General features: G+C 38.4%; 4 protein-coding genes and 1 pseudogene across 6 annotated transcripts; 4 read left to right on the top strand and 1 right to left on the bottom strand.

Annotated features, from left to right (window-relative positions):
- Positions 1-2,434: 2,434 nt before the first annotated feature.
- On the top strand, positions 2,435-3,760 carry LOC148906165 (uncharacterized protein F54H12.2-like). Its single transcript, XM_089039416.1, has one exon. It carries the CDS (start codon positions 2,435-2,437, stop codon positions 3,758-3,760), a length of 1,326 nt encoding a protein of 441 aa, XP_088895542.1.
- Positions 3,761-8,881: 5,121 nt separating this feature from the next.
- On the top strand, positions 8,882-9,253 carry LOC148906164 (uncharacterized). Its single transcript, XM_089039415.1, has one exon. It carries the CDS (start codon positions 8,882-8,884, stop codon positions 9,251-9,253), a length of 372 nt encoding a protein of 123 aa, XP_088895541.1.
- Positions 9,254-10,213: 960 nt separating this feature from the next.
- LOC116286923 (uncharacterized) lies at positions 10,214-14,607 on the top strand (annotated as a pseudogene). The gene is made up of 7 exons (XR_016121549.1): positions 10,214-12,131; positions 12,419-12,560; positions 12,814-13,125; positions 13,252-13,723; positions 13,800-13,871; positions 13,981-14,131; positions 14,273-14,607. The product of XR_016121549.1 is annotated as an uncharacterized LOC116286923 (transcript).
- A 61-nt stretch (positions 14,608-14,668) lies between these two features.
- Positions 14,669-16,355, bottom strand: LOC116286922 (chromobox protein homolog 1-like). 2 transcript variants are annotated; one of them, XM_031693516.2, is made up of 3 exons: positions 16,060-16,355; positions 15,880-15,968; positions 14,669-15,651 (listed from the first exon to the last, which is right to left on the bottom strand). In XM_031693516.2, the coding sequence occupies exons 1-3, from the start codon at positions 16,222-16,224 to the stop codon at positions 15,237-15,239; spliced, it is 669 nt and encodes a 222-aa protein (XP_031549376.2). In that variant the 5' UTR covers positions 16,225-16,355; the 3' UTR covers positions 14,669-15,236. The 2 variants fall into 2 exon arrangements, with proteins under 2 accessions (XP_031549376.2, XP_031549378.2); XM_031693518.2 differs by having other exon boundaries at positions 14,669-15,628.
- Positions 16,356-20,067: 3,712 nt separating this feature from the next.
- On the top strand, positions 20,068-21,325 carry LOC148906163 (uncharacterized). Its single transcript, XM_089039414.1, has 3 exons — positions 20,068-20,494; positions 20,735-21,034; positions 21,146-21,325. The coding sequence occupies exons 1-3, from the start codon at positions 20,068-20,070 to the stop codon at positions 21,247-21,249; spliced, it is 831 nt and encodes a 276-aa protein (XP_088895540.1). The 3' UTR covers positions 21,250-21,325.
- Positions 21,326-26,437: the final 5,112 nt, after the last annotated feature.

The following is a 26,437-nucleotide window of genomic DNA, read 5'->3' as shown; positions in this document are numbered from 1 at the left end:
GAGCATTGCGAAGAAATGGGGTGTTTTTCTTCATTGCCCTCTATTAAAGTGAGACATTTTCTAAAACAAATCAGATGCGTTGTTGGGTGCTGTGGAAGTACTATTGTCATTACTTCTGTGGATGGCGAAAAGAACGCATCGAAACTTCCTAAAAAAACTGTATTACGATCCAAAATATCCAGCAAGTTTCACAGGCCCCGAAAACTTTTATCGTGCTGTCAAGGAAGAAAGCAAAGGCAAAATTTCAAGGAAGCATGTGTATGACTGGTTAAATTCACAAGACACTTACACTTTACACAGACGAACCCGGAAAAAGTTTAAGAGAAATCGAATCATTGTGGGGCGAGTCGATGAACAGTGGCAAGCTGACCTTATTGATATTCAGAAAATTAAAAAATATAATGGTGGGAACAGATACATATTAGTTGCCATTGATGTCCTATCGAAATTTGCATGGGGGGAACCTCTGAAGGCGAAGACAGGCGAATGTATCATTCAAGGGTTTGAAAAAATATTCAAGAAAGGAAGGAAGCCAGAAAAACTACAGACTGACCATGGAAAAGAATTCTTAAACAAACGCTTTCAGAACTTCTTAGAAAAAAATGACATTCACTTTTTTACTACCGGTAACGAGACGAAAAGTGCTATCGCGGAGCGCGTGATCGAAACTGTGAAAGCAAAATTGTACAAGTATTTCACTCATAAGAATACTTTAAAGTACACTGATGTCTTGCAGGACATTTTTCATAGCTACAACAACACTTATCACACTTCCATTAAGACTAAGCCCAGTCTGGTCTCTCAAGAGAACGAAGATCATATCTGGCACATTCTCTATGATAAGGATCTCATTGATGGTCCAATTAAGTTTAAGTTTCATGTCGATGATAAGGTTCGGCTTTCTAAACTGAAAGGAACCTTTGAAAAAGGGTACACTACCACATTTACGAAAGAAATTTTTGTCATTTCAAAGCGTATCGCGAGAAATCCCCCCGTTTACAAAATCAAAGATTTAAACGGGGAAGAAATCGAAGGTACTGTGTATGGTAATGAACTTCAACTTGTAAAAGATCAATAAAATTATTTGTGTTTCAAACTTGTTGTCATTTTTCTTTACATCGCTAACATGGATGAACCTCAGTTTTTCTTGCTCTTGCCCTCTAATGCTTCCCTTGATCTCTATAGCGATAATACTTTGACTAGCTATACCGTTCATCTTCCAGAACCTATCATCTTGGAAGGTGATTACGAAGTTGGTTTACAAAGTATCATTTGGCCAAGAACGTTCTACAATATTACAGAAAGTTCGCAGCGCTTATATTACCAATTACCAACAGGGATAGCAGACACCGTAATTCTTTCCAAGGGATATTATGAAACAATAACTAGCCTAATTGATCATATCAACAATCAACTACAAGCAGATGTAAAAGATAATATTCACTTGAAATTCGAACCTCGGTCAGAAAAAGTATTCGTGACCCTTAAAAACAGATATAAGTTGTTGCTATCAAGCAATTTATCCCAAATCCTGGGTTTCGGGAATGAAGAAAATTTAATCTCTCATTCTCAATACGGTGATTTTGTTGGAGATCTCAGCGGAGGCATGCAGTGTTTGTACGTCTATTCTGATATCGTGAGCTATCAAATCGTGGGAGATACGAAAGCAAGGTTGCTGAAAGTCCTTCCTGTAGAAGGAAAGTATGGAGACACCATTTACAAATCCTTCGATGTTCCAACTTACTACCCGGTTGGAACTAAAGAATTCCAAGACATCAAGATCGATATAAGGGATGGATCAGGTCGCAAGATTCAGTTTCAGAGAGGACGCGTAGTCGTGAACTTGCATTTTAGGAAAAGGCAACTATCATACCTTGTATAACAAGAAGAAAATGAATCGGAAACACATTTCACCCCCTGAACTCTACAAAAATTACTATTTGAACCAAGCACAACAAAAAGGGCGCGGTGGATCCTTTTTCGCGGGAAAGCTTTTTCAACGCGGATATGGTCAACGAGGAGGAGGTATTGGAAATTTTTTCGGAAGCCTGTTTCGAAAAGCTTTACCTTTCTTAGCAAGCGCATCCAAACAGGCTGGAAAGGTTGCGCTAAAAACTGGTGCCAATGTCCTAGCGGATGCAGCTGCGGGTCAGCGCTTTCAAGACTCTCTCCGAAATCGATTGAAAGAATCGGGAATGGAATTAAAACGTGACGTCACAACACAAGTAAAAAATGCAATAAATGGCCAAACTGGTACCGGTAAAAAGCGGAAGCAAGGTCATCAAGAAAGGAGTCGAGTCCCACCGAAAAAGCGGAAACAAACGAAAGCCAAACCGAAACGCATAAAACGCAAGACCAAGTCAAAGAGTCTCACAACTTCGAAAGCTACTAAGCCGAGAACATTTCAAGATATCTTTGGATAAGTCACCACAACATGGCCTTGATTCATCCTCGCTCACAAGAATGCATGGTGGAAGAACTCGATTTATTTTCTGTCAGTCCAACTCAAAATAGTGTAGTGAAAAAGACAGATATCGAATATCAACCCATTTCAGCCCTTAGTAGTTCTTCACCTGTTGAATTTAACATCCCTGGTACTGAAGACTATGTTCATCTCCCCTACACTCAACTCTACGTGTCCGCTCGCATCAAACATAAAGATGGTACTGATCTTGATGCGGACGAAAAAATAGGACCCGTGAACAACCTTCTGCACAGTCTTTGGCGGCAGGTAGATGTCTATTTTGGTTCGACACTGGTATCAAGTTCAACCAACACTTACAGTCCCGAAAGCTATAGTAAGACCCTCCTAAACTTTGGAATGGGTGCTAAAAAGTCTCAACTACAAGCTGCCATGTGGTATGGAGATACGTCTGGTGCATTCGAAGATGCTAGGGTTGGCGCTACAGGAAAAAATGCAGGTTTCAAAAGTCGAAATGCACTCGTCAAGGAGTCCACCGAGTTTGAGTTGATTGGACCTCTGTACTGTGACGTATTCATGATTCAAAAGTATCTCTTGAGCTACGTAGACCTAAAGATCAAACTCGTTCCAAATGAACCTGAGTATTTCCTGATGTCTGCAGAAGCAGGAAAAGAATATAAGATAAGTTTTACTTCCATCAAACTCAAGGTCAGAAAAGTCAAGATTGCTAACCATGTAATCATGGCTCACGAATCAGCTTTGAGTAAAGCTCCTGCTGTTTACGGCGTCCCAAGAACCATGTGCAAGTCCTTTACCGTACCAGGAACAACACCCTCCCTCGTGAAAGATAATGTGTTTAACGGACAAATCCCCAAGCGACTCATTGTATTCATGAACAAGTCTGCCGCTACTAACGGAAGTTACACAACAAATCCCTTCAACATGGATTTATTTTCCATATCGTCCATTGGCGTATATGTTGATGGTGAACAAACTCCATCTAAACCGCTGAAATTGAATTTGACAGGGAGTGACAAAAAGTACCTAGAAAGTTTCCAGACGTTGTTCACAGGGACGGGGAAGTACCATGATGATGCAGGGAACCATATCACCCGTGATGATTACCACAAAGGATACGGATTTTTCGTATTCGATCTACGACCTGATGGATGTGATGCGTCCGAATACTTAGGCCTCAAACAAAGAGGCAATCTCTCACTAGAGATCATCTTCAGTCAGGCTTTGGCAGAAGCTATAAATTTGTTTTGCATTGGGGAATTCGATAACATTGTCGAGATCGATCGAGAGCGAAACGTCCTGTACGATCACACATCATGAACTCTTCACAGTTAACACAAGTCATGGAAAAAAATCCCAAAAGTCGCAATAAGTTTTGTGGAGTGTATGCCTCTGACACACTACCTATTACCATTGAACACTTTCCCTGTGGACTTATCGTCAATACTGACCCTCAAGAAGAAAAAGGATCACACTGGTTGGCAATGTACTTTCCATGTAAAGAAAGGGGAGAATTTTTCGACTCCTACGGAAATCCACCAGACTTTTATCGTGAAAATTTTGAAACTTTTCTAGATAAACAGTCCAAAAGTTGGAAATATAATCATCGTTCTTTACAAAGTCTTAATTCAAGTACATGTGGACAATTTTGTCTTTATTTTATCATGAACAGAAACCGTGGAAAATCATTATCTATGATTGTTAACTCGTTTAGTAAAAACACGTCGATTAACGATCATCGTGTAAGTGAATTTACTCGTAGGTATCTTAGTTCCTTAGGAGCAAGATTCAAACAAACAACACATCAGTTAGCGTTGACTCGTATGCAAAATAGAATCAATAAAAAACGATAGACGTATCATTGTGTAACGCGTTTATTCAATCATTTCACTCGCATACAAATATTTATCTCCTAATACGTAATCCAATTATCGGAAAAGCGCTTGGTCTTGCGTTTTCTGAAAACTGGACTCTTGATCCCCCTTGGCGTAGATGGTGGAGTGGGTGGAAATTGATAACCATCATTGGTCGTAGCTGAAACTGGAGTTTGTTTTTCCTGAAGCTGAGCAATATGGCTTCGAGGTCTCTCGTTTCGCATCAGATACTTAGGCATGTTTATCTTGTCCAACGATTGTGTAAACAGTTCCCAACCCTTGGGATCAAAATCTTTCCTAGACCTCAGCTGATCGTTCACCAAGTCAATGATATTTGAACCGGGTATCGGATGGTCATTAATAGAAATTTCGCCTTTTTCGTTCCACGATATGTGTTCCCTGTTAGCTTTCAAACGGTTGATCATTGATCGGGCTAAGGTGCGCGAGTTCTTTGGAACAGATTCCAATATGTCGTTGTCTGATAAATGTCTTTCTCCTACGACTCCTGGTTGATGGGATTCGTCCTTGCTTGCTTCATCTTCTTGAGGGGTGGTTCTAGACGTGTTCTCTTGGTGAATCTTAACAGTAGGAATAAACTGCTTTTTTTTCTCTTGTATGTCAAGAAATCGTTGAAGGTCTTGATGATATTGAGCTATTTTATCGCCTGTGGTCTTTTTTCCATCTTCTAGTATACCATCCATTTCTTTGTCTACTCGAATCAAGGATTTTGTCATGGGTGCAGTCTGAATGTTCTCTTTGCGTTCCAACATGTCCATGAATTCTTCAGGTACTAAAACCATTCGTTTAGAGTACTTCATTTCTTTCGAAAAAACAACTCCTTTAGAACTGAAATGACCGGGGGTAAAAGTGACAACAACAATGATCCTCCAGTCTGTACCATGTAGCGCTTCTTATGCTTCAGTGAAACTTGACGATCTGCGATCGTTCTGAGCTGTTTCCTAAATCTCCCCAATTTCGCCTTCTGAGCCGGTGACAGTCTTACGATTCCCTTTAACACGTTGATTGCAATTTCAGAAATCGTCAACAACAAGTCCTTATCGCAATGTTCAAGTAAAGCCTTTCGCTGCTTCTTATTACACTTTGCTAAAACTGTGAGAAAATCTAGGTTACGTCTTACACGATCCGACATTCTAAATGAAATGAGACAATGGTAATATGTTCACCTTTTTTAAGTTCGCCTTACGTAGGATACGTGCCGTTCGTTGGGGAAAATATTAGTGCGAAGCCTAAAGCTACCGGGCGTGGTTGGATGCATGTCAAATAACAAATAGCCATACAGCTTATCGGTTGCATCTTGGAAACTTTCTAATGCATAAAGACGATCCTGCTTCCCATGAAATGCCTGCTGAATCAAGTTAAAATACCCAAAGAGTCACGACAATTCTTAAAAGCAAAAATGTAATGGCAGTTGAGGGAAATAGTGCGAGAAAACTTGCCGGGTGGAAACAGATTCTGCAGAATGTAAATCACGGTGATGTTTCTGTGGTGAGAATGTTTCGTCATAAGGTCAGCCATACGCTGATCATTAGAACATGAAGCCATCAGGTCGTCCACGATCAAAATACCCGGTTGGTTTTCAAACAGATCAAGCACATTCTCAGGAAATCCTTCCACGAACACAATACCAGGTACTTGCTCCCTAAATTCCGTAAAACTAGGTTGATAAGCTCCGTAACAATATATTATTTTGGACATTTCGCCTACAAAACTTTCATCTAAATTCTTCAACAATTTCAAAGTTAAGACGGTTTTTCCACATTGAGAAGGACCTGAGATCATGATACTAGAGGGGGTCTTAATTCGAATGTCTGTCATGGTTCAAAGCAGTAACGAAATAAAAAGAACACAAGAATTTACAAGACTTTATATCTTTATTTTCCTCATCGTACAATATCAAACATTCATTCTGAATATTCTCTAAGATCGTCTATGAGAATGTCTTCAAGCTCTTCCCTCCTGCTAGATACGATATCTTCCCTGCTATCTTTACACTGATATTTCAAAAGCTCTAGCGCATTAAGTGGAGGATTTAAAGTTTCAATGTTTTTCATAAAAATCTTCATCACCTTGTCGTCATCCACATCTTTCAAGGCTTCAAAAAAATAACGATACACCTTGATTTCTCTCGAAAGCATTAAACAGTCGTGATGGTCTTGTGACGGGTCATCAATTTCGCAGGCTTCACAATTCTTGTTCACAAGGTGGCATATGTCTCTTTGCAGGACATCAGCATAAGCTCTCAGTAGAATATCTTCGATTTGTTGATTCCTCCCCGTCTTTGAGGGAGGATCTTCAGGTACGTAGGGGCACTCAGCAATGTTGAGGTTCAAAGGCAAGACCTCTTCGTGAAAAACGTCTGAGGGATCAACGTTGGCAAGCATGTCATCCAGCTCTCTTTGCCTCACATGGTCATAGAAGGCTGTATAGGCGTCGTGTGAAAAACTTTCAAATCTTTCTCCTGTCTCAACCAACTCGTAGGTCCAAATCCGTGAATTATCTTCCACGATGGTGGTATAAAATTTCTTCACGATCGTAACAGTGTCCATTTTTGGTTTTCGCTACTTCTTTTTTCAACGTCTGCTTAAACTGATTAATGATAATGCAAGGTAACATGCCTTATGCATTTGCGAAAAGGGATCTGGTGCCGTACACGTGACACAAATGTATGCTGATGTCATACACGTACAAAAAACATATACGTATAGCCATCAACTCTCCATCATTCTTACACAAGCCTCCGTATCGTGACCTAAGAAAAGAACCATGAAGCTGAGAAGTGGGCGAGTTCTCAACCCTGTAGCCACCAAACGCAAAACAGATAGGAAGACAATGAATGATCTCAAGAAGATCATAGAAACCTTCAAGTTCCAGTTAAAACTTCGAAGTGAAGAGTGCAAGATCATGAAGGAAGCAAAAGCATTCTTTCGCTTTTTATTTTATAACTCTTGCAAGTACTTTGGTAACAAAGTAAGATTGGAAGATATCGAAAAATCCAAAGGACGAAGACCATATCTTGACGAACTCTTGAATTGGAAACCAGATGAAGCTTTCTGGAGGGAAAATTTTCAAAAAGCTTGGATTCGCATGCGTAGCGAACTTGCTTCCTCAACACTCTTACAAGCCTCTTACTACTTCATGATGCATGAGCACCCCCTTCAGCTAAAAGAACCTGGCGTATTCGCGAGAATAAAATCTGAGATGGTGAGATATCTCGAAGAGCTTTATCATCAAAACAACAGTGCAAGAATGGTGGAACTGATGCGCCAACAAGAACAAGTCAAGACCCGCGCGTTTCCTATTCCAGACAAGAAAGTTTACTTCATCGAGCTAACTGACGACTTGGCGTGCCAAATCGTGAATCCTATAGCGAGAGAACCTCTTCCCAACTTTATACCTTGGAATCAGCTCTTCGAATATTCCAAGGCCAGATGTTGCTACATACCTGAATTCGATGGGGGTTGTACAGTAGTAAAAATGTCCTACAGCAATTTTTCTATGTTCCCAAGGTACCAGTTCAAGATCCTCGAGACCAAAGAAACATTCAGTAGTCCAGAAAAGGACTTACGCAAGGCACTCTTACTCCACAAGAAGTGTACCGAGAAACAACCACCGTCTTGCAAATTACAGTTTATCCAAGAACTTAGTGGACAATTTGACTTTTAGAAAGATTAAGGGAAAAAAACTCCAGTAACTTCCATATGATGTTGTATTCTCCTATTTTTATAATTAAACATTTTAAAAAACATATCCTGTGTTCTTACTTTTTCTCGTCTACGGGAAGGGATAAACAGGGAATGAAAAATATCGTTCTTGCATGAATAAAAAAGCCAAAATTTTTTTGCGCGCGAAAACAAGAAATATGAATAAATTAACCTTTTCGATAATTTATACAGAAATTAAAAATTCACCACGAAAGTGATAGGGGAGGGGGGTGGGTCCAAAGCTGTGGGTATAGTAGTCAGATTATATGTCAAGAGAAGAGAGGGAGGTAGAAAACCAGGATTGCCTCGTGCGTCTAGTCTCTAAGCACGAGAACAACAAAAAGATGTACTCCATGCACAAAGAAAGTAAAAAATTCAAGACCGAATGTGGCGAAACACATAATTGGGAAAACAAAAAGGATAAAGAGCACCTACAAAGATCATCTGCAAATGAAACAATGTGAAAAATGGGAGTCTAAACCCCTTCATGGCCAATACCATCAGGCAAGTCAACAAAGCAGATGTCGACAAACAAAGAACGCACAGTTGGTTAAAAGGAACAGGCTTGAAGTCAGAGACAGAGGGGCTTATTATAGCAGCACAAGACCAGACGCTGCCTACAAGGTATTACGAGAATAAGATCATGGGAAAAGATGTTAATACTAAATGCAGAATCTGCGGTGATTACGACGAGACTATCGACCACATCAAATCTGGATGTCCTGTTCTTGCAAAGAAGGAATACATAGAAAGACACAACAAAAGTTGGAAAATATGTTCACTGGAAACTGCGCAAGCAATTTACTGTCTGCATAAAATGGTATGAGCATGAACCTGAAAAAGTAATGGACAACGACACAGCAACAATCCTATGGGACATGCAAGTACATACGAACAGAATCATCACAGATAATCGGCCCGACATTATAGTGAAGAACAAAGTAGAGAAACGATGTTCCCTGATGGACGTGTCAATCCCAGCAGAACGAAATGTGGCCCTAAAACTCTCAAAGTACAAAGATATAGAAATAGAAATTTTAAAAATGCAGTGGGATATGGAAAGAAAAACCATACCTATTGTCATTGGGGCACTGGGGTTAATTCACAAAGAACTAAAACAATATGTCAACCATTTAAAAGGGGACATCTCTATCACAGAAGTATGCAGAAGATCGCTCTCCTTGGACCTGCACACATCATTAGAAAAACTTTCATGATTACTTGATTTTTTAAAAATTGTACCTCGTATTGTAAATATATTCTTGTTTTCCCAAGGCCAATGGATTGGACTCGGTTAACTAAAAATTTCGTAAGCAAAATTAACTGATAAGCAAATTGTAAATAAAGATGATGATGATGATAATAATAATTATTGTTATTATTATAACAGGAAACCATGGTATCAGCAAAAAATACCATCTTCAGTTTAGTTTAGTTTAGTTTAGTTGTCACAATATAAACATATACATTTTATAAAACTTGAGACATACAAATTTTGTGACTGGCGAAGAAAACAGAACTTTCGTCCCAATTGATATTCCCCCTCCATACAATTTACATACAATACAAACATGATTAACATGAAAAGTGACGAGGAAAAAACAATGAAAAGAAAAAAATGATGATAGGAGGTTGATGGATCAAAATTTATCAAAATTCAAATTTAAAAGATTTTAAGGTGGTATTAAAGTAATGTTCCATTTTGGAAGCAAAGTGGGTGGTCACAAGTTCCTTAAATTTGGAAAGGCCTACATCACTCATTTAACAGTGTATTGGTAGCGAGTTCCATAGTTTGATAGATCTAGGTAGAAATGAGTTAAGCAAATAGTCCTGTAAATTGTTTTCGTAGTAGTTTCTGGGGGCAAAATTAGGTTTAGGTACAGGCTGTAGATATTGCTTAAGACTGGATTTTATTTTATCGTGTTTTAGTTTATGCAGAAGAATAAGGTCAGTTGTCTGTCGTCTATATTCCCGGGGGGGGGGGGGTACTCCCCTATATTTGCTATACGGGTATGTGCCGCCCTATAGGGTATGGTTTTTCGGCTTTTGGGTCTGGGGTATGGTATCATTCTTCATCGCCAGAAAAAACGAACGGACATGCGTAGTAACACGATGACACTTAGAAAAAAATTGACCCCAACGCGACGTGCACTCTAAGAGAATGTATGGGGTCTAAATCCTAATCAGTAAAATATGAAGTTAAAATTAAAAACTAAACGCTACCTTCTATCGGGCTTTGGTAGAGAGGTATTTTACTTCTTTTCAGATGGCAAATAGCTATCGTAGCGTTAAAACTGGTTGCGGTTTTCGAGTTTGATCTTAGAGCGAAAATCCCGCTTCTCCGACGCTGCCATTTTGTAGAGATAGTATTACATTGACGAAAAATACAGTGAAAACAAACCACTTTTTAAGGCAGTTCCCTTTAACGTTGGAACTTACCTTCTATAGAATTCGAAACTCCAACCATTGCCCCAGTAAAGTAAGCCAAATTTAACGATAAACAATGTAAAATCGGTGCGGTTTTGTCATCATAAGATGTGTAGTGAACATCAGCGTCTTGTATATAGCTGACTCTCGCTAACGAGCCGAAAGCGTAGCAAAAATTGGAAGTTTCTCTCCGTTTCTTGCACTATTATTCCTCCATCTTGAATAATATTTGTCAGGCGTTCTTTGTTTGTATTATTGTGGACGAGATAGACTGGATTCTATTAAAACAATCGATATTTACTCGAGGTAAACTCGAGTTAAGCGCGGGAATATTCGCGGGTATTTTTAAAATCATTCTCGAATGAATTCCATTGCTGGATATTCTGTCTCTATTTAATTTTTATTGCTCAATACATGTCTAATCCTTTAATTTCGCTTTCTGGGTGTCCTAGAAAGCAGCTTGCTTATGAAGAAATTCAGAGACAAAATGAAAATGATGTAGCTTTCTGGCTTGAGATAAAAACCGAGGTTCTTGCCGAATGGAGACGGTACCAGGTAGGATGTGGCAATGAAATACTGTATACAGATCTCCTAAATGCGATAATACCCGGCGATGCTTTTAAATTAAACCGTGAGACTCGTCGTCTTGAGATGCGCTTGAGCAGAATATGTATTGAAGCAGAAACAAAGAGAAAAAAGCTGAATAGAAAGGGTTCTGTACGAAAAAGGAAAGAATTTTCAGAAGCGAATACAAAAATTGCTGTTTTAAAAACTGACATAATAACTGTAGAAGAGTGGGAAAAGCAAATAAAGGACTTAGAATTGGAATTGGAGAAAGCAAGCAATGAAGTTGAAGAATGGAAAGGGAAATATGTAAATATCGAAAAGGAAAAAGAATGTCTCTTTCAAGAAATAGATAGCTATTTGAAGGAAAGTGAGACATGGAGTAATGTGAAAAATGAAAATGAGTTGATGAGGAAATATATAAGGCAGCTTGAAAGAGATGAGGTCAATAAAGTGAGAGGGAAAAGTATTCCAGATCTAAAGACCCCTCAAGGCCAGAATAGAAAGCTGAAAGAAATGAAAACAAGAGCACAGAAAGCCTTATATTTTGTTGAATTGTTTGGGCTCGAGCTTGACTGTTTGAAGCTTAGGAGCAAAGGTGGTCCCAAAACATATACTGTCAATTTTGCCACAGACAGTCCTCCTCAGACACCAACTCCTCAGACACCAACTCCTCAGACACCAACTCCTCAGACACCAACGCCTCAGACACCAACTGGTCATGATCATACTCCATCTAACAGTACAAGTAGCAATACTGAGGTGATCACTCCATCTGATCAAGAAACTCCTCCTGCTGATAATGGGACTCTGGAAAACAATACACCTGAAGCACCTACGAAGCCACGCAGACACTATTCTACATTAAGTGAGAATGATAAAGCCACTGTGGAGAGTATTCTCTTCTTGCTTGACAAGTTTGGTGTTGGTGATGAGTTTATACACAAGCTTTCTATGGTTGTTGATGGACTCCCAAAGTCATACTTGTTTAAGCAATGCAGACAACAACTAAATGGAAGCTGCAAAATTACTTCCACTCCTGGGAAGTATCCTGGGGCACAACACTCATTTCAGGAATTGCTGGCTGATCAAATTTTAGAACTGGTGGGTATTTATATTCAAAAATAACGTTTAAGCATTTGTCTGACAGCTATAATTATCAAAATAAATAACACCATTACCAAGCATAATTTTGAGATACATTACACTGATTATTACTCTATTTGGTCAGAATTATGATTTTGTAAACTTAGTTTGAAGAAATGTAGAATATTCCTTGCTTCACTTCTAAGGGGCTGTAGCACTGCTGCATTGTTATTACATGATAAAATTGATATATTGTAATATCAGGTTTAGGTTGATTATGAATTATACTCATTTTGTTCTACTAGAAAAATTCAAACATCTTGAAAAATGACCAGAAAGTTTCAGTTAAAATAAGTGGTGATGGGGCACGTATGAGCAGATCCAGCAATTTCATCTTGATCAGCTTTGCCATTCTTGAAAGTAAAGATGACTTGTTATCCTCTAAAGGTTAGTCCATATACCTTGTAGCAAACTTCCCTAGCCCATTGACTAGACTGGATAACCACTGCATACACATGCAAAAAACACGATGCCTCTGTCTATGGGTTTAGGATTGATTAGCATTATATTACAATCTATAAAAAACATACATATGAATCAAATATAATTTAGTGATAAGAAAAGTAAATGTATAAGCTTCTATATTGTTTAAGTGATATTTCATAACCAAACAAAGTTTATTTAAACAATTTGCTGTTAGGAACACATACAATTGCTGTAGTTAATGGGTCTGAATCCAGGGGAACATTGGAGAATAGCTTTAGAGATGTATTCAATGAAATAAACTTGGTAAAGGAAAATGGATACATTATGGTGGATGGTTCAAAGGTAGAGGTGGATTTCTTTCTTGGTGGTGATTACAAGGTAAATGAGCATGCAATTTTTCTTTATTGACAAAAATGAAATAGTATTAATAATATTCCTTTTTTTAGCTTTTACTGCTTGTCATGGGTCTCAGTGCTGCTAATTCAATTTATGCATGCATATGGTGCAAGGTTCACAAGAATGAGAGGTAGCTAATGCATCCACAATTGCATTTCCTTTATTTTTTAAACCAATAACAGTAAATCACATACAGTCACATGAAACTTCCCTACCCTACACAAATGTCACTTTATTTTACTTTTCATAATGCTAGAGGTGATATAACCAAACCTGACGACTACTACGACAGTGGTACTATGCAGCGAACGCTAGATGAACTTAAAAAAATGGCAGAGACTGGAGACTTCTGCTGCACCTCTAAACCTCTCCTGTCGATAGCTCTAAACAAAATCATCCCAGATGAGCTCCATCTTATGCTCAGAGTGTCTGACATCCTGATTGGCAATCTGATCGAGGATGCATTACAGTGGGATAAAAAAGATCAATTTAGAAACAGAGGGAAAAACTTAGGAACCCACCTAAAGAAACTTGTAGAGACCATATGCAGTTGTGGAGTCTCCTTTTCTGTGTGGGAAAAGAACAATGCAGATGGGAGGGGTAGTGGGACCATGGACTGGACTAGTCTAATGGGAGACGACAGAAAGAAACTACTCAATGAGCTCCCCCAAAAGCTTGGTGAAGCTATTCAGCCAGACACTGCTCAGGCAGTGGCAGATTTGTGGAAGGTGTGTATTTTTTGTTAATTTGTTATTGCCAAGAAACAATGTCATTTACTTATTTATTTTTTGTTTTGTTTTGTAGAAATTTGCTGACATGTACTTTGGCTTCATTTCATCTCTCAAACCTTACAATATTGATCAATACCGTGCTCGGGTAAATATTGTTAAATGCTGCTTACATTTATATATTACAAATGCCAGAGAAAATGATCAAATCCCATCTATACACTCAGTATTTTTTTTTTCTTTTGTACAAAATTCAGATTAAACAGTGGATAGATGATTTTACATCATTAGGACATAAAAGGGTTGGATACAAAACTGAGCGTGTTACTTGCTATATGCACATGGCGGCCTATCACATCCCTAATATGGTTAAGATGCACGACAACCTGAAGCAATTTAGTGGACAAGGTAATTTAATAATTGATATTAATACACTACATCAATCTTTTGTCAGGTATCAAACAAAACAAAATTATATTATATAGTTACATTGAATATATAACTTGATAAAATGTAATTTGCTGTACAATGCATTCATTTTGCTTTAAGGTGTGGAAAAAAACAATGATGATGCACGCAAAATAATACAAAGGAAGACAAATCACACTGACGATCCTGCAGAGATTCTCCGTGCCGAGTACCGTATGAGGGTTCTGAAACACAGGGAGCGAAAGCCAAACCCCTATACAAAAAGAAATTTGCAGTTCTGGGAAACTACCATCAGAATAAATCGAAAATCTAAGAAATATGTAAGCCATGACAAACCTGTTGAGGAAGATCCCCCTTTAGCAGAAATCCAAAATCTAATCCAGGATAACTGTTGTCCAAAAAGAAAAAGAAAGAGAGCTACCATAAAGAGAAACAGAAACAAAAAATCCAAATAGAAATAGCAAAAAAAGTTAGTGACTGTAGTATAATACAGAAATCAGTGCCAAAAGTCACAAATTAGAGATTCAAGTATAAATTTTATTTTCAGTGGAGTGTATAATACTATTTCCATACATTGGATACGAAAAAAAACACATACAGATATAAACATACATAAATTAGAAAAGTGTCTTAATTACTATTATCAACCAAGTGCTGTTTTTGACTATATAATGGAAGTGTAAATGGCTTTGTGTATGTACATTAGTTATATTCATGCATTTATGTTATTCTGTGATTGATAAAATAAACAACTGTTGATCAACCATTTTTTTATCATATATATAAAGATGCTTGTTGCCTATGAAAGCCTATTTTATACAACAGTTTTATAATAGTTATAGTTTTATAAAGATTATCATTATGGACTGACAGCTGAGTTGTACAAATTCAAAGATGGGTTATTTTCAAACTTTAACTCGAAACAAAACCATAAAGGTATTTTTTTATTGGTTATTACTAACCACTGATTATATAGAAATAAGCTACATACACAATTTGTAAACCCACAGTCATGTCAATAATAATAGTCTACAACATTCTCCTTTGCAAAGTTTGATTGAGGATATTAGATTAATTATCAGACTTAATCATCACTATCACATAATGCTACCTTTACAAAGGAGAATGTTGCCCTTTCTAAATACAACCTAGAGCAAGGTATATATTTGCCCCCTTTTAGGTAATACTTCTTTGGTGACCAGGATATAAAGGCTCTAATTTTCATAGGGTAGAAAACCTTTATACCCTGGCCATGAGAGTCACAGCAGTGATCCCACATGGGGGGAAAATATTTTTTATGAAAATGTCTTTTGTAAAGATATAGCCACCCCTTTTCTTTGTTTCCCTTGTTTTCAAATAGCCACCTAAATACATCACCACGAAAAGTAACAGTAACTGGCAGTCTGGATTTGGATAACAGGTGCCCCTCTACTGCCGCCCTCAATGTTGCCACCTCGTTGTATATAGTCATTTGTTCTAGAGATGGATTAAAGAACAACCTAAAATGTTTAAATAGTAAACAAAAGTCAACCTTCTTATTAGTATATACAAAACGGTGATTATAGATTAGAATTTATAGAAATCGTACAAACAAATAATGACAATTTAAAAGAGTTATATCTATTTGAGTTATAAAGTTAAGCGCTAAATTAATTGTTGTAATATTTTAAAAGTAAGCTGGTCTTATATATAAGTTAGTTAAATACTAATTACATCAAATAATTTACCGTAGACATTCCGGAGTTATTTCGCTTTCGTCCTGCCAGCTAGCTTCATAAGGAGAGAAACCTTTCCACTGAACAAGAAACTCGGTTTTCTAAAAACAATATAGCACATCTCATTGAAAAATGGAGTTGGACGAACTTTATACAATATGTAAACTCATCAAAGTTACAACGTAAACTTACTCCTTTAGTAGATCTCCGCGATATCAATCGCTCCACTTCCCATAAGCGGCCTGTTCCCTTAATTCTCCTAACTTTCTTACAAATCGGTAAGATATCCTCCGACGTAGTGTTGTGTAATGACGAATAAAACCCTTTTTCTCTTCTTTCTCGCTTAACAGACGCCATTTTGTTTTTGTAAATACTAATTAACCTCTCAAGCTCTCGACCAATGAAAAGGGCGAGTGCGGATTGACAGCAAATTAGCCATGGTTGAGTGCAAAACAGAAGCTCCGCCCATAATGGTTCGTTTTTTCTGGCGATGTTGACATTTTGTCTGGGATAGGGTATCATTTTAGTCTGGGATAGGGTTAACGATTCGGTCGTTTTTGTCTGGCGAATAGGCTACGCTTTCTGCCGACCAAAAACAATAAAAATGTTAGTAAATATTGATTGCAATCGATTGTAAAACCGTCTTTTCCGTCTTTTAGTCTGGGATAGGGTGAACAATTCTTAGTTTTAGTCTGGGGTAGGGTATGTAAAATCAAAATTTTAGTTCTGGGATAGGGTCAGGGTTTTGAGGTCCTGGCGGCACAACCCTACCCAAGTTGGGGTGGTAGTACCCCCCCCCCCCCCCCCCCCCCGGGTCTATATTCAAGAGGTGAGATGTCCAGTATAAATAATCTGTCAGTATAATTCATATCGTCCGGATAGTTCAAGATAAACTTTGTAGCCCTTCCCTGTACATTTTCAATTAGACGTTGGAGTTTTTTAGTATACGGTGACCAAAGGCTTGAAGCATATTCGAGCTGAGGTCTCACAATAGCTAAATAAAGATGTTTACGAATTCTTGCATCCGTAATTTGTCTACCACATACACGCTTTATCAAACCAAGACACTTGTTTGCTTTGGAACACATTTCCTCAACATGCTTTGCCCAGGTGAGGTCTGATGATATAATAACTCCAAGGTCTTTTGTATCAAAGGGCGCGTTAGCTAGGTCTTCATCGCCGATTTTGTATTGATTTACAACCTTAATTCCTTTCTTGTGCATATGTAAAACTTTACATTGGTCAACATTGAATTTCATTTAAGAATCGACACTCCAGCTATAAACACAGTCGGCAATATCCCTTTGCAAATCGTTGTGATCTGAATCCGATTTGATGACTTTGCCAGTATAGTTTTGAATCATCAGCAAATAAGGCAAATATAGAATCACCTAGAATATAATCAGGCATATCATTAACATACACAAGAAAAAGAAGAGGTCCAAGTATGGATCCTTGAGGAACCCCAGATGATACATGTAACCATTCGGAGTAAGAACCATCAATAACAACACGCTGCTGTCTATCGCTTAGATAATCAATAAACCAGTCGAGAAGTCCACCAGTGATACCGTATTTTTTTAGCTTAGAAAGTAGAATATGATGCGTTACTCAAATGCTTTAGACAAATCCATGTGTACAGCGTCAACGTCAGTGCCATTGGCAAGATTTTCTAAGATATCATGGTAAACCTCAAGAAGCTGAGTAACTGTTGACTTTCCTTTGATAAATCCATGTTGCAGAGGATAAAGTAAAGGTGTTATGTGAGAAGAACAGTAGTTAAACACACAGCGTTCCACAATCATGGATAAGATACATGATAGAGATATCGGTTGGTAGTTAGAAGCAAGTGATGGATCTTCATTTTTTGGATCTTCATTTTTTGGAGGATATGAGAAACTAAAACACGAGCTAGAGATAGTTACTCAGAACGACAGAGAACTATAAAGCAATACCGCTACACTGTAACAAAGCCTAGGCTCGTCCCGCTAGTTATTGTGAATTGAAATGACAGAGAGAAAAAAACAAAAAAGATGCCATGATGATGATGATGATGATGATGATGATGATGATGATGATGAAGAAAATGGATCATGATACTTGTCACGAGTTTAGCTGCAGTGTCATCTCTTTAGAATATTGATGTTTTCATTTTAATCTTTTTTCGTTCACACTTTGATTTGATCAGCGGCTCAAAACAGTTTTTCTAGAACACGCGCTCAATGGACCGCGTATCGTAGACATCTTAAATTTCCGAAAGGAAAAATTTTTTGCCTGAAAAAACTCTACTGAAATAATACTCAAAAATTGTGCAGCGAAGTTTAAATATGCTGGGCATAAAAATTACGGTTTTGTTACTGAGTTATGACTTTTTTATATAAAAAAAACTTTGATGGCATAAGTTTGCTAGGGTTTTGATTTTGTTAATATATAGTTCAGTCATGGTCTATGGCAAGAGAAAATGAACTAAGAGAAGAAATTCCCCCTATATAGCCTTGTAACCATCATGTGCACAGTTTGATGCTATTTTTAAACCATTTGTTCATTTTCTGCACGCACATGAAATTGAAGTAGTAATTTGTTCAACTTTCTGGAGTATTTTTACATTATTTTTCAAAGCTTCCGACCTACATCGTCATCTTGAGGGCAGATTTGAACATTTAAACATAAGAAAAGCACAAGAAAACGTTACCAAACAGCGTAGAGCGGGCGCTTACTATGCGCGTGCAGAAAATCAAACGATCAAATGAATGATATCATAGGATGATATTTTTTAGAATAGATTCTAAAAATAGCATCAAAGTGTGCACATGATGGGGCACGGGGATTCCTTCTCTTAGTTCATATTCTCTTGTCTATGCTTTTCAGGCTTATTTGCTGTCATATTATTGTGTTGGTTTATCTTCGATTTTATCGCACGTATTCTAAGATATAGCAGGCGTAGTTCTTGTTTACGTGCGCGCGCTACACTATATGGCAGGCGTTCCTTGCTTTAGTCGGGCTAGCGAATTTACTCCGAAAATCGACGAATATCTTGCAAGGAGCGGAGCGACGTGTAACATTTCCACTGTTTCACTCCCCTCCTATTACACTCGTCATTCCCTTCCTTACACTATCGTAAGCCATTCGGATCGGCCGAAACCAAAACACTACGAGGAACGCCTGTCACAAGATGGATTGCGCGCGCTAGATAGATCAACCAAGAACAATGACTTTCCTTACACAAACAAAATTTTAATGTGCTCCCTTGATACACCATAACGTTTTACCAGGTCATTTGATATTGTAGTCCGTATGTGAAAAGGATAAAAAACACTTTCCAGAATATTCTTTTTTTTAAATCACTCAAAAATCAGCAGGAAATGATAATATAAAATGATAACATCTTGTGGGGAGTGCACATACACAAGAGACCATTTGTGTCTTCGTGCTGTGAACTGTTCTGGTTGAGTGATCGCGACTGATTAATCACTTAAAAAGTCGGTTCTATAACTAACTTAGAATAAGATTACAAAAATAAGATTTATCAAGCTTATATACACCTACTTGCAAGAACGTTGTCATACGAAAATAGAACATTAGTGATTTAGTGGGATAGGAATTATATTAAAAAACAAAAGAAGATCACTGAAGCTGAACTTTTTCTTTTGTCTTTTAATGTATTCCTTTCTCACTAAATTACTAATGTTCTAATATCGTATGACAACGTTCTTGCAAGTAGGTGTATATAGAAGGTAGAAGAAAGAATGGAAGTCTTATACTGGCTTATAAAATAGACGTCAATCGCGAAAAATAAGGCATGGTGTCATTTATTAAAAGGGCCTAGAATTATGTGTTGCATGGGTGGCGTAGTGGTTTACCGCTCGCCTCTCACCACTGTAGTCCGGGTTCGAGCACTGGCTCAGACTGGATCATATGTGGGTTGACTTTGTTTGATGTGTTGTTCTCTCTCTTGCCACGAGGGTTTTCTCCGGGATCTCGGGTTTCCTCGATCCCTCCGTAAATAGCAACATGTGAGTTGAGTGTTGTGTTGTAAATATAGCATGTAGTGGTAGTGCGTGTGGAGGGAACCTCACGGAAGAGCCCCGTATGAGGAGTGGTGGCTGTAAAATATATAAGTTTTTTATATAATTTTTTTACACTTGAACTCGCTTTAATTATTAACGTGGACCAATATTATATCTGTGGCTCTAGTAAAAAATGTACTGGTTTAAAGCAAACTATATTTTATCAGGTTTAAGGCCGAGAGATTCGTTCATCGTTAAACCTGACGAAGAAGTGTACAGTGGCGAAGGCAGTGAGGTCACATTAGTGTGGCACTTTCACGTCCGATCATGGCCAAGCTCACTTACTAATGGAGCGTTTGAATTTCTTTTTGGTGTTTGGGATGATCCAGGCTATGTGAGAAACAAGATCTTGGCTGTCCAAGAACGCAACGTAGTATCTAAACGTAGAGGATTTGGAAGAAAGGTGGATTGGAGCGGGAATATTTACGACTGTGTGAATTGTACAGCAAGAGTCAAAATGTACAACTTGACGAATGTGGACTTCAAGAAGTATGGCGTAGAGGTGGAACTAAGTTTGGACAGGAGACCTCTTACGAATTGGCTGAGACTTGTCAAATTTGGTAAGTTATAACCGCAAACTTTAATTGGCAGTCTTCGCATGCCAAGATTTAAATTGTATATTGGATGACTTTACAGACTACCCTACAATCATGATGAGTCATCATTTCTTAGTGAAGGAAAGAAGGAAGGAAGGAAGGAAGGAAGGAAGGAAGGAAGGAAGGAAGGAAGGAAGGTACGAATAAGGAAGGAAACAAGAAAGTTCATTTAATTTTTCATTTATTTCATGTACCTTTGGGCAGTACCCGCAGAAATATTGAAATGGCCGTTAAAAATTGAAGTCGAAGAAGGTAACGCAACGACTATTGAATGCGAAGCGAAAGGACGTCCAACGCCTTCTGTCATCATCAAGAAGAGGAATCGTACACTGTGTAATGATAGTACAGGGCACTGTGTGTACGAGATTCGAGAAGCCAAGCCCGAAGATGAGGGAGAGTACTTGTGCTTAGTACAGCAAAGGAACTACAGCCAAAAAACCAGCAGTTCCTTGAACCTGACGGTGCTAGAGGGAAGAAACATATCAGCGATAGACACTAACGCAGGTATATGGGGGAATGTTATCGATTATGAAAAGATATAGAAAAGAGAGGAATGAAAGGCAGCTTGGGATGCAGCTCAGTCAAATACCAAGTACAATTTTTTTTATTTTTCAGTTTTCCTAACCGCGGTCATTGTGGTCATCTTTGTCGAGGTGGTTTTGACATTATCAAACGTATTCGGGCTTATGGAAAAAAATAAACAAGTAAAAATTGATTAGACGGGAGAAATATTATCAATTCAAAAGAGAATGTTGAGCTAACAATCAGAAGTCAACCGGAATTTTTCACGAAAAAGAAAGTCACCAATCAAGACTAATAAAGAACAACTAAAGAAATACTATCTGCACACCGTCAATCTCCATTCATGTAATTTGTTTTTTCATTTTTATTGCAAAGAACCTGGAAGGCAGGCAGTATTAGCATGACACTAGTGTAAGAACCACATGCAACTGTCTAAAAATACATTGGTTTTTATCACCAGAGAAAATTGATAGATTCTTGGCACATAATTAACAACGAGCACTCGCACATAACTGTATGTTTTTTTATAATCACTAATCTTTGCAAGAACGCTCCGGATAGCACGGTAAAAAGTGTTTGTAAAAGTAGGACTTAGCTATAGTTGGAAATAAAAAACTATGAGAAAGACCCAGAAGATTCTTTTGTTGACAACAGAATTATCAGTGCAACTGGTAAAATTCACGATCTAAAGAATGTTGTCACAGACAATAAAGTGTCCATGAAAACTAGAAAGAAAATCTTAGAATCCTGTATTAGGTCTAGACTTCTTTATTGCACGGACGTAAGCACAATTACCGAATGAGGAAGAACTGAAAAAACTCGAAACATGTTGGTACGGCCTTCTAAGAAGAATGATAAAAAATGGCTGGAAGAGAAAAACAGATAGTGATGGTGAAGAAACTTCTGCACTCAAATACAAAAATACTGATGTTGAACGGATAATTGGGACTCCACCACTACGGGATTTCTTATATGTTCGATATTTAAAATATATCGCACACATATGTATAAGGCCGAACTCCAATCTTACAAAAAAATTTCTTTTCATCAAACCAACCAAAAAATATGTCAGAGATCCATAGATAAAGATCGAAAAACTATAAAACATTGATAAAGATCAGGCCAGAAGATTAACAAAAGACAGAAAAGCCTTCAAAGGACTTCTTATAGAGCTCCCGTTGTTCAGCTAATTGCTGTTAATAATGGAACAGAACTGATATTGATACTGATCCCAGAAACCAAGTGCTACACAGTTTACATAAAAGTTTAGACTTCAATAAAGCGTCTTTTGAAGCTCAGCAGGATCCCAGCCAGTGTTAAATAATGTACACTGTCTCCCATTTATCTTACAGCTCTCTACATATCAAGATTCAGGTTTTAGTGACCCACTTTACGCATCAGATTTCACAGTTCCAATGATCTTTAAATTAATTCAAAGCCAAAACTACGAGATTGTCGTCATGAAATCTGAAATAAAAAAAGAAATAAAAAGGCGAGCAAACTAATTTGTACGCTGCGTCGGCGTTTCTGAGGATAATAGAGACCTTTAATATCAGGTATACCGCTGATCGCTAGTATCATGCAGTATCAATGAAATTCAATATGGCGGCTCTTTTAGCCACAACATCGTTATGACGCCTTGCTAAATGTCGAACGTTTGACGGAAATCTCCAGGCGTCGAACTGCAGTTTGAGTGTTGCTGTACCTAGCAAGAACGTTGTGCTAAAGGTTCCCTTATATAAGTAACTTTTTAACCGGGAACTTTTACAAAGTCATTTACTCTTTGTTACCAATATAAGGTGTCTATAACATATATATAACGTTTCCGACGTTATATTCAGTTATAGTCTTTTGTCAGAAAAAGAGATATATTGTCTGCATCTATTATATCTATATTTGCTTCGCTTGCAAACAGCGTGCGTGACGCCCAATCCAACTTTTTGAAGCCAAAAAGTAAAAATTAACATCCTTGACAGAACTCATGGAAAAAAATTAGATAATATTTTTTATAATTCATTTTAAAACGAAAAATTATACAAGTTTTTGTCTCAAAAAAAATCTAGTTGCATAGTTTTTAGAAGTCATAGCGCAACATCGACTTGCACAATGGCCGGTTTGGCAGATGTTAGTTCTGATTCCGACTTACTTCGAAAACAGTCTATGAATTAGTTATGATCAAGTCCGCTTCAGTTCAACATGGACGGAATCTTATTTTTTAGGATAAGTTTGATTCTACTAATCTTTGCATTGGGGAGTGTCAAAGGTAAAACTATTAATCAAAATAATGTAGTCATATCATGAGCATTCGTACTCCCAGTTGGAAGACGGCCGAGTAGAGACCGAGAGTTTAATTCAGTTGTCAAAAGTTCTGCTATTAAACTACGAACATTCGTTCTTTGCATAGAAAACACTGCACTTTGTGAATGACAGTAATAGAGTATTGGACATCACAGTAAACTAGTTTTTGTACCGAAAAGAAAACATTAAAATGATATAGTTTATAAGTCTCCATAAATCACAAAGCGAGTGAAACTAAGACATCGTCATGGTTGTTCAAAAGTCATGGGGTCGGAAAATAAACTGGTGATCATGAAGGGAAACCCGCGCATATATTTGATACCAGTTATTTCTGGGGCATATACATTGGGGAGGATCCTCTTTGGTGTAATTGATTGTTTTATTGGAGGAAAGGCAGATAAACCCGTAAAAAAGTTTACTCTAATCGAATAATCATACCTTGGAAGAGGTTAGCAATTAGGACTTTTAAGTAAGATTAATTTAAATTGTCGTAGCCTGCAAAACGGCCTTGTCGTTTTGCATCGGTTAATCTGTCTACCTTGCAAGTTCCACAAGCCAACGAGTCCAATCGTCAGCAGTTTTTCGAAAATATTATATCAACCTAAATTCAAGACCTTGGAAAACATAGTGGTTTGATATGAGATCTCAGGATAAATCAGTAGTATAGGGGATGGGGGTTCCAGCGCAACGACCACCGGAGGATTACCCGTCTAAAGTACCCCCCTCGATTCGTACCGCGATTACCCGCATCCCGTGTTTATGTAAAATATGTTAGTCTATATATGGAGTGCGAAGATTGTAAGAGAACTTTTAAGAAAGAAGTGGACTTGAAGAAGCATTTGAAGATGAAGACGAAATGTATGAGCAGCTATGATTGTGGATGTGGTAAGAAGTTTGAGACTAAGGTTAAATTGTTTTGGCATTGTCAGGATTGTGAGTATGACTACGACGATCTGAAAAGGGTCTGGAATTAGGTATAAGATATTTCCTATTATATAGATGGAATCCCAAAGCAATTTCGAAACGGTGTCAATACCCGGTAACGGTGAGATTGACGTTAGACAGTTTTGGCGTCAGTCAGAAAGGAAGGTCAAGAGAACGCTTCGAAAAGGCATAGAAGAATTAGGAGCCCTGAAAGCGAGTATAATGGTAGAAGTAAGTTTATCAAAAGATGAGGCAACGACGACAGCAATGCTGCGATCAAAGTCGTTAGTGATATTAGAGTCCACGAATCTGGATAAGTCACTCAGCGAAGCCTTAGAAGCAATAATGGAGTCGCTGTCTAACTACACGAAAGAAGGATCAGGTTGGACAGTGGAGGAGGTAGAAGGTATGGAGGTTAGCATGGCAAGGTACGTGCCGATACGAGGAGGAAGTTACGTACCCCTGCCGGTGTGGGTAGAAAGGAAGAAAGCCATAGTGAACGTAAAGAATGACGACAACCGCTGCTTTATGTGGGCAATACGATCCGCACTGTATCCAGTAGATAAGGATCCCTGTAGGACAAGTAAGTATCCCACAGACGATTTAGAGTGGGATGGTGTGGAATTTCCCATGCAGTTGATAGACATCCCCATATTTGAGGAAATAAACGATTTAGCAATTAACGTTTACGGAGTCAGAGACCAAACGATAGTGCCACTAGTGCTGTCAAAGAGTAAAGGAGAACGAATACACCTCTTCTACCACGGTGGACATTATTCGTGGGTTAAACATGTTAGCAGACTATTTTACAGACACACCAAACACAAAGGCAAGAAATACTTCTGCGACTGTTGTTTGTTATCCTTTACCAGCGTTAAAGCTCTAAAGGATCACGACGAAATATGTCGCGGAGTCGAAGAAGTGGCGCAACGGATCCATATGCCCACAGATAAGAACCTATCCTACTCAGACCATCAAAAGCAGATGCAGGTGCCTTACGTGATATATGCAGACTTTGAAGCGTTGATAACTAAGGAAGAGCAGAAAAGTGGTGCCACGAATAAGGTGGGATTACATGAGATCTGCTCCTTTGGTTACATAGTAGTCAGATCAGATGGTAAGGCCGACCCTCCTGTAATTTACCGAGGTAAGAACGCAGCTAATGAGTTTCTAGAAGCATTGCGAGAAGAGGAGGAAGAGATAAGAGAACAATTAAGACGCCCAAAGAAGATGGTATTTACCAAAGAGAACCAGGAGGCTTTTACCAAGGCAAAGAAATGTCACATTTGTCAACATACGCTTCTCCAGTTTGGAAGACGAGCCAAGAAAGCGTGGGATGAAGATGGAAAGTATTTAGGAGAAGCTCATTTCAAATGCGGGAAGTATGCTAAGAAGGGTGAGAAGCCGGGAAAGCCCTCCACGCATTGCATTTACTGCCACAAAGCATTCGTTGAGGATTTCTATGTGGATAAGGTTAGAGATCACTGCCACATCACGGGTAAATACAGAGGTGCAGCTCATTGGAAATGCAATATAAACTTCAAAGTAGATCCAGAAATGGAAATACCCGTATTCTTTCACAATTTAAGGGGTTACGACAGTCACTTACTTTTACAAGGAACAGACGGCTCCGAAGTAAAGTGCATACCCAACAACAAAGAAAGGTACATGTCCGTAACTGTGGGTAAGCTGAAGTTCTTAGACTCGCAGCAGTTCATGGCGGACTCCTTAGCAAACTTGGTTAAATACAACACGGAGTTCCCCATTTCCAGTCAATACGGCGCGGAAAGGAAAGGAGTCTACCCATACGAATACATGGACTCCTGGGAGCGATTCGAAGAGCCCCTACCACCCAAAGAGAGATTCTACAGCACCCTAAACGAGTCTGGTATAAAGGACGAGGAGTACCAGCATGCGTTAGATGTGTGGGAAAAGTACTCCTGTGAGAATATGGGAGAATACCACGACATCTACCTACGTTCAGACGTAGTGCTGCTCGCAGATGTTTTCCAAAGCTTTCGAAAGATGGCAATGGAATACTACGGGTTGGATCCAGCGAACTTCTACACGGCTCCTGGGCTTAGTTGGAGTGCGCTTCTAAAGAAGACAAACGCGCAACTGGATCTCCTAACAGAATACGACATGTACCGCTTTATGGAAGAC

Source organism: Actinia tenebrosa, unplaced genomic scaffold (assembly GCF_029948245.1).
Source record: "Actinia tenebrosa isolate PJP-AT-01 unplaced genomic scaffold, QUT_ActTen_1.0 PGA_scaffold6__47_contigs__length_16458017, whole genome shotgun sequence".
In the NCBI taxonomy this organism is placed as follows: Eukaryota; Metazoa; Cnidaria; class Anthozoa; order Actiniaria; family Actiniidae; genus Actinia; species Actinia tenebrosa.
Note: the sequence above shows the minus strand (reverse complement) of the source record. Positions and strands in the feature narration are given on the sequence as shown.

Coding starts and splice junctions, on each gene's coding strand:
- LOC148906165 (XM_089039416.1), top strand. CDS start 2,435: ATGGCCTTGATTCATCCTCGCTCACAAGAATGCATGGTGGAAGAACTC.
- LOC148906164 (XM_089039415.1), top strand. CDS start 8,882: ATGGACAACGACACAGCAACAATCCTATGGGACATGCAAGTACATACG.
- LOC116286922 (XM_031693516.2), bottom strand. CDS start 16,224: ATGGCGTCTGTTAAGCGAGAAAGAAGAGAAAAAGGGTTTTATTCGTCA. Junction 15,969..16,059: donor CGCGGAGATCTACTAAAGGA/GTAAGTTTACGT, acceptor TATTGTTTTTAG/AAAACCGAGTTTCTTGTTCA. Junction 15,652..15,879: donor ATAACTCCGGAATGTCTACG/GTAAATTATTTG, acceptor TAAACATTTTAG/GTTGTTCTTTAATCCATCTC.
- LOC148906163 (XM_089039414.1), top strand. CDS start 20,068: ATGTACTGGTTTAAAGCAAACTATATTTTATCAGGTTTAAGGCCGAGA. Junction 20,495..20,734: donor GCTGAGACTTGTCAAATTTG/GTAAGTTATAAC, acceptor ACCTTTGGGCAG/TACCCGCAGAAATATTGAAA. Junction 21,035..21,145: donor AGCGATAGACACTAACGCAG/GTATATGGGGGA, acceptor TTTATTTTTCAG/TTTTCCTAACCGCGGTCATT.